Source organism: Lithobates pipiens, unplaced genomic scaffold (assembly GCF_037356315.1).
Source record: "Lithobates pipiens isolate NorthernLeopardFrog02 unplaced genomic scaffold, aLitPip1_a1.2 Scaffold_3, whole genome shotgun sequence".
NCBI lineage: Eukaryota > Metazoa > Chordata > Amphibia > Anura > Ranidae > Lithobates > Lithobates pipiens.
Genome location: NW_027507790.1, coordinates 17708599 through 17726538, shown reverse-complemented (window position 1 = coordinate 17726538; position 17940 = coordinate 17708599). Strand labels below are relative to the sequence as shown.

General features: G+C 41.0%; 1 protein-coding gene across 6 annotated transcripts in view; it reads left to right on the top strand.

The window, feature by feature from the left end:
• Positions 1 to 17940, top strand: part of GIT2 (GIT ArfGAP 2) — a 174787-nt gene that overhangs the window by 135017 nt on the left and 21830 nt on the right. For 3 of the 6 annotated variants that reach the window (XM_077461335.1, XM_077461334.1, XM_077461336.1), the window contains one exon: positions 6083 to 6208. The exons of the other annotated variants lie outside the window; for them this stretch is intronic. In XM_077461335.1, the coding sequence (XP_077317461.1) occupies positions 6083 to 6208 (126 nt within the window). The remainder of the gene's footprint in view (positions 1 to 6082; positions 6209 to 17940) is intronic. 6 annotated transcript variants of the gene reach the window in all.

Sequence of the window (17940 nt, the reverse complement as noted above, 5' to 3'; positions counted from 1 at the left end):
CTTGGTCAACAGTACAGGAAGTGCTCAATGTAAGGGCGGAAATGCACTCTACTGTGGACTCAGAAAACAATATTTAAGATGGTGCTGCCTTACCCCTGAAAACAAGTTTAAAGTTTCTTTAAACAGTAAGTAATATGCAATTTGGGCTGGGTTACAGTGGCTATAGTTTGATAATTATTTCTTATAATGGACTAAATGAAAAGAAGCATCAGAGTGGCAGAGTTTACTTCCTCTTTAAGGACACATGGCCTTCCAACTTCATGCATCTATGTCCGATTCCTCAAGGTCGCTATTTGTCTTTGATATGCTTGATTAATGCCACCATTAATTTGATTATAAATGTTATCTCCTTGACACCAAACCACTTTCTTCCCACAGAAAGATATAGAATGAAATACAACCTGAAGGACATATCATTCTGTGTGGGGACTTTAATGCTGCTTCTTGTAAGTTAATGGACACATCGGACTCTGCCCACAACCGTTCTAATCGAGCAACCTTGATGCATTTTCTTAGTTCTTCCCAGTTCGATATGTGGCGCTGCCAACATTCAACCGAAAATAACTTTTTTTTTCTCACATGCACACCACACATACTCTTTCTTTGATTTGGTAATACATTTTTACTTCAAAACGTAAACCAATCACACATTGGCAACATTACAAGGTCTGTCCACACACCTGTATCCATTATAGGGGGTGGGTCCCAGAGGGAGACCAGGGCTAATAGATGGCGAAAAACAATGTACTAATGATGTCACAACTTAATAAATAAATTCAGAAAGCTCTGCGATAGCTTTTCTACATCAATGACCCCTTCACACACTGGAACTCGCATAAGGCTGTCTTGAGAGGTCACTTGCTTAAATTAAAAGCCATTCCCAAGAGGCATAGGACTCTTAATGCACAAAGCTGAGGCCACTAAGAGGCCTTATCCACTACTTACATTTGATGCAGAGAAGGCCTTTGTTAGAGTCCATTGGGGCTATCGCTAACAAGTGTTGCATAAATTTGGCTTAGATTTCCTGCAACGTACCCAGACAAGCCAGTAGACAACCCCATACTTCCAATCTGTATAAACAAAGCTACCTGCCCTTATTAACCTCCATGCAACAATATTTTACCAGAATGAGCAAACATTACCTGTTGTGGGATGGCAAACCCTTGGCTTTTAAATTGCTGACCCTCCCCAAAATCCTTTACATATTTAGGGTACGCCTCATTAAATTGTTATTTACTTTTTTCGAGAAGTTAGAGTACACTCGGGACATTTATTTGGGCTAAAGGCAGGACTCGATGTACCCATTCTATACTTGTGAACCATAGGAAGGCTGGGGCCATGGTTCTGCCTGACCTCTGACTTATGCTTGGCCACTTTGCTAGACCAAATTCTATTCTGGTTCCAGACTCCAGATTCAATTCATTGGCATTCACTAGTAGAGGAAAGGGTTGGCAAAGGCAACTTGCGTGACCTTTTAATAACACGTGCCCCTTCACAAAACCCTGATTTGTACTATACACACACTACAGTTGTGGCTTCTCTATTTTCTAAACCATGGTAATACCTGCAAACAATCCTTAAAGATTCAAAACTCAATTGGGGTGCTTCAATTCCTTATGCGGAACAAATCTACTACAACCTGGGAGGCCAAGGGGAGATACGTAGGCTGTCAGTACTAGTCCAAGATGATGGCCCCATTTTTTTCAGAAGCTGCAATCTATATGCATTACCAGAAAAGGACTTCCTCACATACGCACATATAGCTTCCTACCTTCACCATCACCCAGTATCTCCAGACTAGCTTGGCAAAACTGATCCTCACCCACTCCCAAATGTAAGGGAGTTTCTCTTTTTTAAAACTCCCTCCATGCTAAATCACTCTTTACTAAATCCAGTCCATTCAAAATAAGTGGGACACAGAAATATACAACACAATATCTCTAATCAAAAATGGGAATCTGCCATTGAAATTAACCTATCGGCATCACGTTCTACAACATATTGGGAAATGGCACAGAAACTCGATCTAAGATGGTATCACACCCCTTTCATCTAAATATAATCTACCTCTTAACTTAAAAGAGATGTAAACCCTCACATATACACAGTGAAGTGAGCAGCTTTAGGATACACAGAGATGAAAGCAATCTCCCTACATAAGTTTTACATGTATATCTTCTGTCTTCAGCTTTATATACTGTTTAGAAAGTGCAGACCTGTTAGAATATTCTCTTCCTGGTTCCCCTGTAGGTGTGGATTCTTGCCACACACACACACACACACACACACACACGCAGAGTGTGCCTGTGAGTAGTTTAGCTTTGTGCTAATCTATTTATAGCAACCTCCCCCGACGCACACTTCAGGCTCCTGTTTTGGAGAGCTTTTCAAAAGTTATCAGGCTGATAACAGACAAACTGAGCAAGACAAGGCTATGGGACATAGGGCTTTGAAGAGAGATAACAAAACACTGCAGATAGCTATGCCCAGCTCAAATTTCATGAATCTGGTTTACATCCACTCTAAGCTCCGTACACACTGGTCGAATGTTGGGAGATATCAGCCGGTTAAAAAAAAAAAAAAAAAACAGCTGACATACGGCCTGTTTGTATGCCACCCTGTCATTTTGGCTGGCTTCTGTCGGAAGAGCATGCTGGAAAAACAGCAGCCAACCGACTTCTGATCAGCGCTCTCAGCCAATGGTGTCCCCCTGTCAGAACACAACAGCTCAGCAGGGGAGATTGCTATACTAACTTCTCTGACTGTAGCTGACGTGTTTTTTTTGTTTTGTTTTTTTTTTGTTTTGTTTTGTTTTTTCGTTCAACCTGCTAGTGTGTACCAGGTTTTATGCTGAAAAGGGTGCTGCCCGGTAGGAACACTAAAACATATGTTGTGGGCTTGACCGCCTTTGCAATGATAACTGGGATTATCGCTAAAAATAATTTTCTACAGGCCATTCTTGGTATAGACCTAGAGTCTTTTCTGTGAGATTTATGGCCTATAACAGCATATTTGGTTCGCAGCACGACTTATTGTACTTTATAAATGGTAGACAAAATACGTCCCCGAATGCAGGTGAGGTCAAAAGACACGTAGCGGACGCATATGCTTTAGAGCAGATCATGGCTCTTAAGGAAGGCAAGTTGACTAGATTTCACAAACTCTAGGCTCCCTTGAGTGTTTAGAAAGCTTCCATAACCATTCAGATACGAGACCAAAACCTTTAGGGAGGTTCCCCTGATCTTCAGTTCCTTGTGTAGGGTTTTCTTGTTTATATTTACGGTGGTGTATGTCCCACGCCTCAGTGGGTAATTAGATTACTTTGGTATAGGTACTTTATACATAAAGATATGTAGACTCTGGACTCCCAACCTTGCTAATGTTTATTACTTATGCTTCTAGGTAAGAGAATAGCACAATTTAACCTTGACATTTTTCTTGCGGTTGGTTTGTAAGGTTTTAAAAAAAAAATAAATAAATACATTTACATACTGGATCCTCTTCCACTCTATGTGCCAGCAGTCTAAGGTCCTGCCATAATCAAGTGTGGGGAAGTGGAGGATCAGGTAAATAAAAGAGCTTTTTTATGTCAATCACTAAAATTGCTTGCCCTCGTTAAACGGCAACAAACTTTGGTACCCTAAACTTTCTATAGGCACAGCCTTAAAAGCTCCTAGTTTTAGTTTTCACTGTGAATAATGACCCTAGAATTATTGCGCTCATTTCTGCGTGCGTGACAAAATGTAACATTTAGTGCAATCAGTGTTGGGTGTTTAAATGCTTGGGTGTAACTTTATTTATTTTTACTTTCTTTTTTAATCACACAGGAGACAGTCCTAAACTCCTGCGTGCTGGTTCACAGCACAAAAACGGACTCCAGATCTGTTCCGGATGCATTTCTGCATTCACAATTTTAACACGTTTTTGGCATGTTCCAATGTGTTTTTTTGATGCATTTCTGGATGCATTACAGATGCTTTTTTCTTGTTTCCTGTTTTTCCTACTATAATGGGGTCTGGTGCATTTTTCTATGCGTTCTAGTGCATTCTGTTCTGTTTTTAATGCATTCATTTTATCGTGTTCCAGTACAGTCTAGTGCAGGAAAAATGTAGCATTTTCTATTTTTTTTTTTTTTTTTGGAACTGGAATGCCCTGAAACTAACTGCACTGGTGGGAACTATGCCATGACCTGGACTGCATGTGGTGCGAGTTTAACCTAGATTCCACCCGACAGTCGACTTGTCAGGTTTGCACACATTCACAGCTGTGTATGTAAAACTCCCACTGACACAAGAAGTGCTTATTGGAGCATATTTTTCTTTTTATTTACTGGAAGTGTGTCTCAGAACTTTCCTAAAAAAATTCTCAGCACATTGATTATGAATAAAAGTTAAAACATGCATATTATCATTGTTGAAAAGTTCATAATAAAGCGACCACCACATGAGTGAAAAACAAAGCACAGGCATATACACAGAATAAAAGATCATCCAAAAACGAACAGTCGTGATGTCAGTGCTATGACTCAGCCCTAAATGTTTAATCCCTGATGATGTCCTTTTAGGTGAAACGCATAGGGTAAAAATCATAGTACTGACTTTTTTTTGGACGATTCTTTTGTATTTATTCCTGCGCTTTATCAATTAATACTACACTATGTGGCACTTCATCTACTTTTGTGGTGAGCCTCTTTTGATCTAGTACTGTGCAACTTGCCAAGTTTTGAGTTGCTGCTTAGAGATAGTGCCATTGCAGGGAGCTGGTGATGACCGGAATTGAGCCTCGTTCCTCCGTTTTTTGTTGCATGCTAGTCTTGTGTCGAAACTGATGAGGTTACTTGTCATACAAAAATGCTTGTATTCTTTCATTTCTGAGCATGCGCAGTCTAATAATTAAACAAAAATGCGCACCGTACTAATTAAACAAAAATCGGATATTGTGTTCACATCTGGCAAAAATTTTATAGTCTGCACATCCAGCATTTGTCGTAGGAAAAATCGGAATCGCCTGTCGAAAGCACCATATTAATGATCTGAAAATCGGCAGATCGTGCGTGGGACTAAATTTAACTTCAGAATTTCGTATGGTGTGTACGGGCCTTTAATGTCCTGGGCTGCAGGTTGCGCTGCAATGGTTTGAGACTTTTTTTTGGTGTGGTGTTTTTTTTTTTTTTTTTTTTTTTTTTTTACACTCAAAGCTGTGGTGATGATTTTCACTGGAAGATTTCATGACTAATGCCACGTACATATGACCGGACTTTCCGGCAGAATAGGTCCGACGGAATCATTCCGTCGGATAGTCCGATCGTGTGTGGGATAGTCCAATCGTTTTTCTTAAAAAAAATTCCAACGGACTCAATTCCTATCGGGAATACCCTTCGTCTGTATGCTGGTCCGACTGACCAAATACGACACAAGGGCAGCTACTGGCTATTGAACTTCCTTTTCTAGTCCAGTCATACTTCATCATGTTCAAAATGAATGGACTTTTGAATGGACTTTAGTCCTTTCGTGTGTGTGTGCAAGTCCGTTCGTTCAAAAGACCGTCTGACCTTTTCTGCTGGAAAGTCCGGTCGTGTGTATGTGGCGTCAGAGAAAACAGTGGTGGAGATTATACAGATTTATTTTATTAACTTTTCAGCATGTGATAATATACATTTATGGACTTTTATTTAGAATTTGTCATTTAATTGTATTTTTTTGTCACATTACTTTGTCGCATTGCTCATTTTGTTTTATTATTTGTACCAGGGTTTGTGTGTTAACCTGTTCAGTTGCTAGCTGCCACCCCTGTAAGCACTGACAATTTCATAAAGCGTGCATTTGTTATTAAACATTGAAATGTTACATTAAAGAATTAGACAATTAATTAAAATAAGATGGCTCATGGTATATCCCTGAAAATTGAATTTATTTAAAATGTTATAGCTGTTTTTTTTTGTTTTTTCTTTTATTTACACATTATCATTTTTCTTGAATGATCAATTTTATGTCTAAATATTGTAATTTTTTTCCCTCTAAATTTCTCGAAACATTTTATGTATTAACGTTTTGTTTCCTATCCATCCCTCACTGTGACTCAGGCCCTTTGAACGTGAAGGTGTGCGTAGGCTGAGGCATAGCCTTGGCTGTTTCAGTACACTGGTTCCTTGGGCAGAGAAAGCCCCACTCCAGCCACTGAGCCTCCAGCAGACTGACTCTACCTCCTGGTACTCTGGCCTCTGTCCCTGTTTTCCAGGCACAGTGACCTCTCTTCTTTCTTTGTTTTTGCTTGTTTGCTCTTTGCTGCTAGCTAATGTGTCCATTGGTGGAAGCATCCTATTTCCATATACACTTACATCTCAACAAATTAGAATATCATCAAAGTTAATTTCAGTAATTCAAGTAAAAAAGTGATTAATTGAAAAAAAATTAAGATCCGTATATTATATAGATTCATTACACACAGAGTGATCTTTTTCCAGCATTTGTTTCTTCTAATTTTGATGATTATGGCTTACAGCTAGTGAAAGCCCAAAATTCAGTATCGCCTAGAAAATTTGAATATTACATACAGTATCTCACAAAAGTGAGTACACCCCTCCCATTTTTGAGAATATTTATTTTTTCATGTGACAACACTGAAGAAATGACAATTTGCTACAATGTGAAGTAGTGAGTGTACAGCTTGTATAACAGTGTAAATTTGCTGTTCCTTCAAAATAACTGTATAAACCGCTGACAACAAAAGTTAGTACACTCCTAAGTGAAAGTGTCGATATTTTGTGTTGCCACCATTATTTTCCAGCACTGCCTTAACCCTCTTGGGCATGGCATTCACCAGAGCTTCACAGGTTGCCACTGGATTCCCCTTCCACTCCATGACGACATTGCGGAGCTGGTGGATGTTGGAGACCTTGCGCTCCTCCACCTTCCGTTTTGAGGATGCCCTACAGATGCTCAATAGGGTTTAGGTATGGAGATCTGCTTAGCCAGTCCATCACCTTTTACCCTTAGTTTCTTTAGCAAGGGAGTGGTCTTTTCGGAGGTGTGTTTGGGGTCCTTATGTTGGAATATTGCCCTGCAGCCCAGTCTCTGAAGGGAGGGGGATCATGCTCTGCTTCAGTATGTCACAGTACATGTTGGCATTCATGGTTCCCTCAATGAACTGTAGCTCCCTAGTGCCGGCAGCACTCGTGCAACCCCAGACCATGACACTCCCACCACCATGCTTGACTGTAGGCAAGACACACTTGTCTTTTTACTCCTCACCTGGTTGGTGCCACACACACTTGACCCCATCTGAACCAAATAAATGTATCTTGGTTTCATCAGACCACAGGGCATGGTTCCAGTAATCCATGTCCTTAGTCTGCTTTGTCTTTAGCAAACTGTTTGCAGGCTTTCTTGTGCATCATCTTTAGGAGAGGCTTCTTTCTGGGGTGACAGCCATGCAAACCAATTTGATGCAGTGTGCGGTGTATGGCCTGAGCATTGACAGGCTGACCCCACCCCCCCCCCCCCCCCCACCCCACCCCTTCAACCTCTGCAGCAATGCTGGCAGCACTCATACGTCTATTTCCCAAAGACAATCTCTGGATATGACGCTGAGCATATGCACTCAACCTCTTTGGTTGACCATGGCGAGGCCTGTTCTGAGTGGAACCTGTCCTGTTAAACCACTGAATGTATTTTTTTTTTTTCAGACCATCAGAGAGTTCTTTGCCATGAAGTGCTATGTTGAACTTCGAGCGACCAGTATGAGAGAGTGAGAGTGATACCACCAAATTTAACACACCTGCTCCCCATTCACACCTGAGACATTGTAACACTGAGTCACATGACATCGGAGAGGGGAAATGGCTAATTGGGCTCAATTTGAACATTTTCACTTAGGGGTGTACTCACTTTTGTTGCCAGCGGTTTAGACATTAATGGCTGTGTGTTGAGCTTTTTTGAGGGGACAACAAATTGACACTGTTATACAAGCTGTACACTCACTACTTTACATTGTAATAGTGTAATTTCTTCAGTGTTGTCACATGAAAAGATATATTTATGAGGGGTGTACTCCCTTTTGTTAGGTACTGTAAGAACAATAAAAAGGATGTTTTAATACAGAAATGTTGGCTTACTGAAAAGTATGTACAGTATAGTATGCACTCAGTACTTGATTGGGGCTCCTTTTGCATGAATTACTGCATCAAAGCAGCGTGGCATGGAGGCAATCAGCCTGTGGCACTGCTGAGGTGTTATAGAAGCCCAGGTTGCTTTGATAGCAGTTTTCAGCTCATCTGCATTGTTGGGTCTGGTATCTCATCTTCCGCTTGACTATACCCCACAGATTCTCCATGGGGTTTAGGTCAGACGAGTTTGCTGGCCAATGAAGCACAGTGATGCCATGATCCATTAAACCATGCATTGGTGCTTTTGGCAGTGTGGGCAGGTGCCAAGTCCTGATGTAAAATGAAAGCAGCATCTCCATAAAGCTGGTCAACAGAGGAAAGCATGAAGGGCTCTATAATTTCCTGGTAGAGTGCTGCGCTGACTTTGAACATAATAAAACACAGTGGACCAACACCAGCAGATGACATGGCTACTCAAATCATCACCGACTGTGGAAACTTCACAGTGGACCTCATAACTTGGACTCTGTGCCTCTCAACTCTTCCGCTAAGCTCTGGGACCTTTATTTCCAAATGAAATACAAAATTTACTTTCATCTGAAAAGAGGACTTTGGACCAATGAGCAACAGTCCAGTCCTTTTTCTCCTCATTCCAGATAAGACGCGTCTGACATTGTCTATGGTTCTGGAGTGACTTGACACAAGGAATGCGACTGTTGTATCCCATGTACTGGATACATCCTGTGTGCGCTAGGCTGCAGTTATCCCTGTTGCTTGTGCAACTTTTTCTACCACAATTTTTCCTTCCACTCAACTTTACATTAATATACTTGGATACAGCACTCTGTGAAAAGCCAGCTTCTTTAGCAATGACCTTTTGTGACTTACCCTACTTGTGGAGGGTGTCAATGACTGTCTTGTCGACAACTGTCAAGTCAGCAGTCTTCCCCATGATTGTGTAACCTACTGAACCAGACTGAGAGACCCATTAAAGGCTCAGGAAACCTTTTAAAGGTGTTTTTGTGTTAGCCGATCAGAGTGTGACACCATGAGTCTACAATATTGAACTTTTTCACAATATTCAAATTATCTGAAATACTGAATTTTGGATTTTCACTAGCTGTAAGCCATAACCCCTTAAAATTTCAAAGAAAGAAATTCTTGAAATATCACTGTGTGTGTGTAATGAATCTATATGAGTTTCACTTTTTGAATTAAATTACTGAAATTAGTAAACTTTTTGATGATATTCAAAGTTCCTGAGATGCACCTGTAGTCTTATAAAGCATAAATAGATTTTTCAGATGATAGCAATACAATGTGGCCCATCTTGCCTAATGTGGTAGCAGCTGATCATAGCAACTGATAAAAGTAGCATTGCAACACTTACCACAATAGCAATGAGAAAGCTAAAGATTGTATTGGAATCATTTTCTTCTACCTCTGGCAATGCTCTTTTCAATAAGTAGTGCATGTGGATAACATTATCACTAGCTTATAATATACTTTCTACTTACTAATGAAAAGTTTCCTTCATGCCCATTGTTTGGTGCACTGCCTTTCTTCTATACACAAGGATTTATGCATCAGTAATAATTCTCAATGATATAGAAGTTTGGGTTGTGAAGTAACTAATATGACAAAATAGCCTGCCACTATAGCAATACCTAGTCATTCAGTATATGTAGATCATTTTTTTTTTTAAGATTTTGTGGCAGAAGGCCTACTGATTTTATTTAGATGATTGCCAAACTATGCAAACTACTTAGAAAAACGTATTTATTAGTTATCACACTAGTGTTTTTATTTTTTCTTTCTTTTACTTATACCAAAATAGTAGGGGTAATTTACAAGAAGCGTTCTAAAGGAAAGTGTTGTTGCCTCACAATATTGCAGGCAATCAACTTCTATCTGTCTTTTTAGTCGTAGGTTTTAAAACGTATTGAAAGCCTAGCTTAATGTCATTTAAATTTTTTTTCCCTGCAGTGTTCATGTAGTTATATAGTCATAAGTTTTCTTTTGAAAGCCTTTAACATAGACAAATTGTTTCAATGATGTATATATCACTTGGGACAGCATTTGTACTCTTCCGTTTTGCTTGCTTTGTAAGGTGACCCTGTACTTTATGATCACTTTTAGGTTTAGCCATAAATGGGAACTGAGCCACATTTAGCAACATTTATTGATTTATGCAACATGCATTTTTTTTTTTTTTCCCTGTAATTGACTTTTCGATCAGATGTTTAAATTGATCCCTTGATTCAAAACAAGTGATGATAATCTTGCCTGTATCACTTTGATTGTTTCAATGTCAAAAGTTTACTGGAAAGAAAATTAAATCTGTTATTGAGGCATATAAGCCACATCTCACGTTTAATTGTAACAAACGATCCTATATATTTTTGGAACCAACTGTGTTATGTGAAAGTTACTTGAGAGGTGCCATGCTCCAAGCCCATCATCCTTTCATTTGCCACTTGGTGAGAGCATGTGCGTGTCATGTGTCAGAGCACTTGACTACCTGCATGCTTGGTTCATGTCAAGCTCACGGAGCAAAAGAAGAAAATGGAAACTTGTACATTCCAAAATTGGCTGTAGTGTTGGCTCTCCTAACAGTTCCTTCCCCTTTAAAGAGGAATGGTGCCGCCCCCCCCCCCAAAATCTACACATGGCCATACTTACTATGTTTTCTGGTGATGTGTTTGCTTTAAAGATACCCAGTTGCCAGACTATTCATTTTTAAAAGCAATCATCCTGTAAGATTATATATACATTTAACATTATGTGGCCATGTAATTTATTTGTAAAGGCCTCCCGTGAGTAGACATCTAAAAGCCCTGAGGCTGCTGCTGGGTTCTGCTATCTTAGATGCGATATAGGCAGCCATCACTCAAGTGACAAGCTATAGCAGGGGTGTCACTGTGGGCTGCATCAGCAGTATGGTTGCCTTCAAAGGGCTGATTATATCTGAAGTCAGATGACCACATTTTCCAAACATCCATTCAGGTGCCCCCCCCCCCCCCCCCCCCCAAAAAAATTGATTTCAAAACCCTCGCCAACGATAGAATCTGTCACTCGTTTCCCTCCTGCATGGCTATCTCCATCATAGAACACTAGGAGGAAGTGATGTCACTTTAGAACAGCGGTCCCCGACCTTTTTTGCATGGGGGACTGGTTTTGTTGAAGAGGGGAGGGGGGGGGGTGGATGTAGGGTTACCAGGGAATTCGGCAGCGGGTGATTTGTTGGGCAAATGGCTAATGCTAACACTTAAATCATCCCGACACCATGCTTGATATGGTGTCGGGATGATCAAATCACATTGTTTCTATTACTACATTGTAATATATAATGAAATAGTTCAACTCATTATAATGCAGAATCAGTGGGAACCCTAAGCTTGTCACTTGCCACCAGATACAGCATGCCACTGTCACCTGCCCCCAGATGCAGCTGGTCACTTGCCACCATCTGCTGCCAGATGCAGCGTGTCACTTGCCATCCGATGCAGTTTGTCTCTTGCCACCAGATGCAGTGTGCCACTTGCCACCCATAGCCTGGCACCAGATTCAGTGTGCCACTTGCCACCCGCAGCCTGCCACCAGCTACAGTGTCACTTGCCAGCCAATAGTGAGGGTGTATAGTGAAGGGTGCAGGGTACTATGGGTTTGGGTCAGGGTGGGTGTATAGTGAGGGCTGAAGGGTTCTGTAGAGGGGTGCAGGGTACTATGGGTTTAGGCAGGGTTCTGTGGAGGGGTGCAGGGTACTATGGGTTGGGGGCAGGATTCTGTAGAGGGGTGCATGGTACTATGGGTTAGGGGCAGGGTTCTGTAGAGGGATGCAGGGTACTATGGGCTTGGGGCAGGGTTCTGTAGAGGGGTGAGGGATGCAGGGTAGATGGGAGGTACAGGAAGAAGAGAGGGCTCCCACACAGGGTTCAATTGAGGAGTAGAGAGCAGAGGATAGTGTCAGAGGGGACCATGGTTATTGACAGGCTGGAACAATCGAAGGGACCTAGATCAGAGCTGAGGGAGGCAATCGGGGAAGGAGCAGCTGGGGATGAGCCAGCACCGAGGAGGGGGGACCTGAGGACTGGGAAGCGCAGGAGGGACTCTGGGACACAGGTAGCACCCTATCCCCATTTCAGTCCCGAGAGACAAGCAGTGCCAGAGCACTGATCACCGGGATCAGCCGTACACTGCACATCTGACAGGATGCCTGACCTACACCTCCATCCACCTTACTACTACCCCACTGCCAGCCCCACTCATCCAACCAATCACCCTCTACTACCTTGAGGGCAAAGACGACCATGACTATCAGCAGAGCAGGGGGCGGGAGGAGCTGTTATGAAAAGATTCCACCAATCCCACTGTCTTTGCAGATCTCCATCTCCTCCTGCCCCCTTGCTCTGTGCTGATATGATGAAATCGTTGGTGGGGCGGGGGAGTCAGAAGAGGAGACAGACAGACATGGCCACAGAATCGTGAACGGCTGCATCGAATGTGTCAATTTCATTCTAGGACACTGTATTGTCCCGGAATGAAGGTACCCGGGACAGACCTCCAAGATGCAGGACTTTCCCGGGCAATCCTGAACATGTGGTCACCCTAATCTGAAGTGCGCTACAGAGTGCAGCGTTTAGGAGTACAGCACATGCAGAGTTCAGGGGTGCCCTACTAATCCAGGAGTTATGATTGCAAAAATGGTGCAAGGGCTGCATTAAAAAGCCTGGCAGGCCAGATTCAGCCCGCGAGTCTTGTGTTTGAGATATGTGCTCTATAGTATTGCTCTTCGTTCCCCCTTCTGCCAGTTTACGTGGGAGTTTGGCCTGCACAGGCAGTATTCAGACAATCCCAGAAGAGGACAGGGCTATGACATGCAAGGGAGGAAGGGGACTTTGCCCAGGCAATGGACTAATTTTAAAGAGGAGCTGCACCTTTACCAGGTATCTGCACCCCCCCTCCCCCCTGAAAGGTGCCAATTGTAGCACCGGAGGGGGGGAGGGATCAGATGAGTGGAACTTCCACTTCAGGGTGGCGGTCCGCTCTAAATAGTCCAATTTTCTGGCAAGTTCAGAAGCAATTTCAAGTCATTAATAATTATTTATGAAAAGGAAAATTGTTTCAAGTTAGCCTTTAAAATACTTGATTTTTCTGTGCATTTGTCTGCAGTTTTTTTAGGGTGATGACGGGGTCCCCTTAAAGTTGACATGTGATGGCTTTGCGAATGTAAAGATCCTTTATTTGCTTTTATTAACTTTGGTAGCAGAGGTACTTTTAGTTTATTATTATTCAGGATTTATATAGCGCCAACAGTTTGTGCAGTGCTTTACAATATGAGGGCAGACAGTACACTTACAATACAAATCAATACAGGAGGGATCAGAGGGCCTTGCTCATTAGAGCTTACAATCTAGAAGGGAGGGTCAAATTGAAACAAAAGGTAATAACTGTGGGGGGATGAGCTGATGGAGAAAATGAAAATACAGTTAGATGTTGGTGGGGTAGGCTTCTCTGAAGAGAAGTGTTTTCAGGGATCGTCTAAAAGCTAATAAAGTAAGAAATAGGCGGACAGATTGGGGTAGGGCATTCGATAGGATTGGAGAGGCTTTTGGAAAGTCCTGGAGGCGAGTATGGGAGGAGGTGATGAGGGAGCTAGAGAGCAGGAGGTCTTGAGAGGAACGAAGAGAACGAGTAGGTTGGTATTTAGAGACTAAGCTAGTGATGTAGCTGGGGGCAGAGTTGTGGATGGCTTTGTATGTAGTTGTTAGTATTTTGAATTTAATTCTTTGTCTGAGCGGAAGCCAGTGGAGGGATTGACAGAGAGGAGTAGCAGACACAGAGCGATTGGTAAGGTGGATGAGTCTGGCAGCAGCATTTATGATGGATTGAAGAGGTGATAGACTATGTAGAGGTAAGCCAATGAGAAGGGAGTTGCAGTAGTTGAGGTGGGAGATGACCAGCGAGTGAATTAAGAGCTTTGTTGTGTCATTGGTTAGAAAGGGGCGTATTTTGGAGATGTTGCAGAGGTTGAGGCGGCAGGATTTGGAAAGTGATTGGATGTGTTGCTTGAAGGAGAGTTCAGAGTCCAGGAATACACCTAGAACCTTGGCGTGAGGGGATGGGCTTATGGTTGTGCCATAGATTTTGACAGTGAGATCAGGGGAAGGGGCATATGGGGGAGGAAAAATTATAAGTTCGGTTTTGGATAGATTGAGTTTGAGGAAGTGATGTGACATCCAGACTGATATATATGATAGTAAATTAGTGATGCGTGAGTGAGCTGAGGGGTAGAGAAATAGATTTGGGTGTCGTCAGCATAGAGGTGGTATTGGAAGCCGTGGGAGGCTATCAGTTGACCCAGGGAGGAGGTATAGATTGAAAATAGAAGTGGTCCAAGAACAGAACCTTGGGGGACTCCAACAGAGAAAGGAAGAGGAGAGGAGGAATTAGAGTTGTAAGAAATGCTAAAGGTGCGGTTGGATAATTAGGAAGAGAACCATCGTAGAGTACAGTCACGGAGACCAAAGGTGTGGAGTTTTTTGAGGAGGAGGGGGTGGTCAACCGTATCAAAGGCAGCAGAGAGGTCCAGGAGGAGGAGTACAGAATAATGTCGATTGGTTTTGGCCGTTAGTAGATCGTTTGTTAGTTTTAGGAGAGCAGTTTCTGTGGATTGTTGAGGACGAAATCCAGACTGAAGGGGATCAAGAAGGCTATTATCAGCGAGGTGGACACTCAGTCGGTTGTAGACCAGATGTTTGAGTAGTTTGGATAAGAAGGGGAGCAAGGAGATGGGGCGTAGGTTGTTAGTATTGGATGGGTCCAGTGAGGGCTTTTTAAGTATGGGTTTGACAAGTGCATGTTTTAGAGAGTTGGGGAAGATGGCAGAAGAGAGGGAGAGATTGAAGAGATCCATGGATTAAGTTGACTCATTTTTTTTAGTTAGGGGCATTTTTATGCTGTGTAGACCTGTGTACAGATTTTTTTCAAAGTACTACTGTGTAAAAATTCAGTTCATTCTGTGCTTGTAATAGGTCAAGGAGCACTGGAACTTGCACTTACCAAGGTAAATGAATGAATCTGTATCACAGCCTTTCTTCATTGTGGGAAGAACAGTCTGAGAGTTTAACAAAAGCTACAACTTGGTTGTGGTATCTGCGAGACAATCTGATGCATGAGACCTAGTCTGTCTAATGCTGGATATACACATATCTATGAATGAGACCCAGTCTGCCTTTATGCTGGGGGCATAGATTTGCCAATCAAACCATCATCTAGCAAATATAATTTTGCCCATTATTTTGATCCTTTTCAGCCAATTTCATAGTATCAAATATAAAAACAATTCAAGAAATGTTTCTTCAGATCATTTGTTCTGGGATGATTTTGAAAGCAAAGATGGTGTTATTTGTGTCATTTCCATTCAAATAAGCCAACAACCAACACGATCCTTTTCAATGGCTACTGGTCAGCTTTTGTCAGTGAAAGTGATCAAATTGATGCAGGCAAAATTTTCTTTAGATTTTTATCACACAAATATCAAACTCAACAAACTAATGAAAAACCTCAAACTATATGGCCATTATTCGGGTAGCTTTTCTTCTGGGACAGCAGGTTTTAGAAAAGCAAGGAGCAGTTCACTGTGTTATAAGCTACAAACATTCTGGAGTGCTACAGGTTATAAGGCTCTTGGGCTATGTGTGATTAACATCTGTGTGCAGTGTTTGAAGTTTAATAAAATACCTTTTGCATACTTATTCTTCTTTAGCTTGTATATAACTTGTAGAATATAATCATGTATTTCTAATTGTTTTAAGTGCTGTGTTCAAGCTCTTGCACCTTTCAGATAATTGCATGGAATAGGGTAAATATGTATTTGTTATGCATTATAATGATGTAATTGTGAAGCCCTGAATTCCAGATTTTTGGTTATCCTACTACCACAGTTAACACATACACCATTTTAAGTGTAGGAAAATCACCTGTGGGCTTTACAGCTGTAAAATCAAAATTGGTCACCAATGTATACGTGTACATATGCCTGTTTTATAGGTACACATATGCCATAAAACACACCTGGCAGTCATTGTAAATACCTGCCTTGGACTAGACACCTGATGTGGGCTTCCTATTTTTGCCTTTTTTTTTGTTAGGTAGTCTCCATGTTTGTACTCTGCAAACCTTGGGCACGTTCATTAGTAGTTTAACCTTGGGGTTTATTAGAGCCCTAGCTTCAGGACTAAGGGTAACCATACACTTTACAATTTGACAGCACAATTTATGTACAATCAACTTTAGATTTACTAAAACTATGTAATATGAGGTTGTATCGGTCTGTATCCAATCAGGTAGGCCCTTGTGCTACATAATTGCTAGAAGATCTAACAGAGATTGTACATTATACATCAAATTGTAATCGGTGTGGTTAAGTTTCAGCAATTGCCATTCTTGTCCAGTGAGAGTGCTCTTACTCAAAAGGGGATATTCACACAACCCACGTTGAGGTAACGCATGCCTAGTGTTGACATTTATTTTAAATGCTGTGTGCTGCACTGTCAATGTAGCAGGGCCTACATTTTTCTGTGTTGTGGTCCATGGTCCAGCCCTTCATTAGGCAGAGATATGCAACATTTTTCTTGCTAGTGAAGGTTTGGAAAAAAACAATATCAATCTGGGCTAGGTGATCATAACTAAAATAGACAACATTATACAGAAGCAGCACTCAGTGATTGTCCAAATACAAAAGCTCAACAGAGTGTATTTACATAAAACCTGTTGAGCCAACAAAAGTGCCAAAAACAGCTAAAATATAGCATAACTTAATATACTGCATAATGTCACAATAAATATATACTGGTGAACAAATCGTGAATAAAAATGCATTCCTATAAAATAATGTCCCACAATCATAAAATATATTAATAGAAATAAAAAAAAACACCATAGAAACAAAGTCCATCCACAGGTAAAGAAGTGCTTATTGGAAGTCGCATGTGAACACTCCTGTGCTCCAATACTCAACACAGCCTCTTACTAGAGGTGTCAGATCTCTAACATAAAGGTCTGATAAACTGGCCCCTAAAGTCATTCTTTAGAGACAAAACATGTTGGACGCAGTCTAAGCATCTGACTTTTTTATGTTCAGCTGATGCATGCTGTATTGTGTTTTTACTCATGTGAGAACCTATTGGTGCCTTTTTATAATAAAATTGTGTGACTGTATTAGGCTTCATACACACAGGGGCAGGAGAAAAGCAGCTTAAAAAATGAGCCTCTATATAGGGAATTAATTCCTCTTAGGGGATCTTAAAGGGAAAACGACTACTCTTGTATTATGCTAAAGTAAACAATGTTTTGTGTAAATTGTTGTTTTATTTGTGTTTTTATGTAGATAAACAAGACCTATATAGCAAAGAAGAAAAGGGAAGATAGGTACATATAAAATGTACAGAATGCAATGATCACAAACATGGAATACAAAATCAGAGATACAGTTATATATTCCGACGGTATTGACTTTTCTTCAGGGAATAGAGATCAACATATTAACATATATCTATAATTTGAAAAGAAAAAAATGTAAGAAAAAATATTTTCAGAGAAAACAAAAAACAGCATAATAGAACAATGAGACAGGATCATCTCATATATATTTTGATAGTAAGTTGAGACATATATTGACCATGTAATGTATCTTGAAATCATCATGTATAGTTGCATCCTTTTTAATTTTGGATGCAACTATACATGATGGTTTCAAGATGCATTACATGGTCAGTATATGTCTAAACTTACTATCAAAATGGTATTATTGTTTTATTATGCTGTTTTTAGTT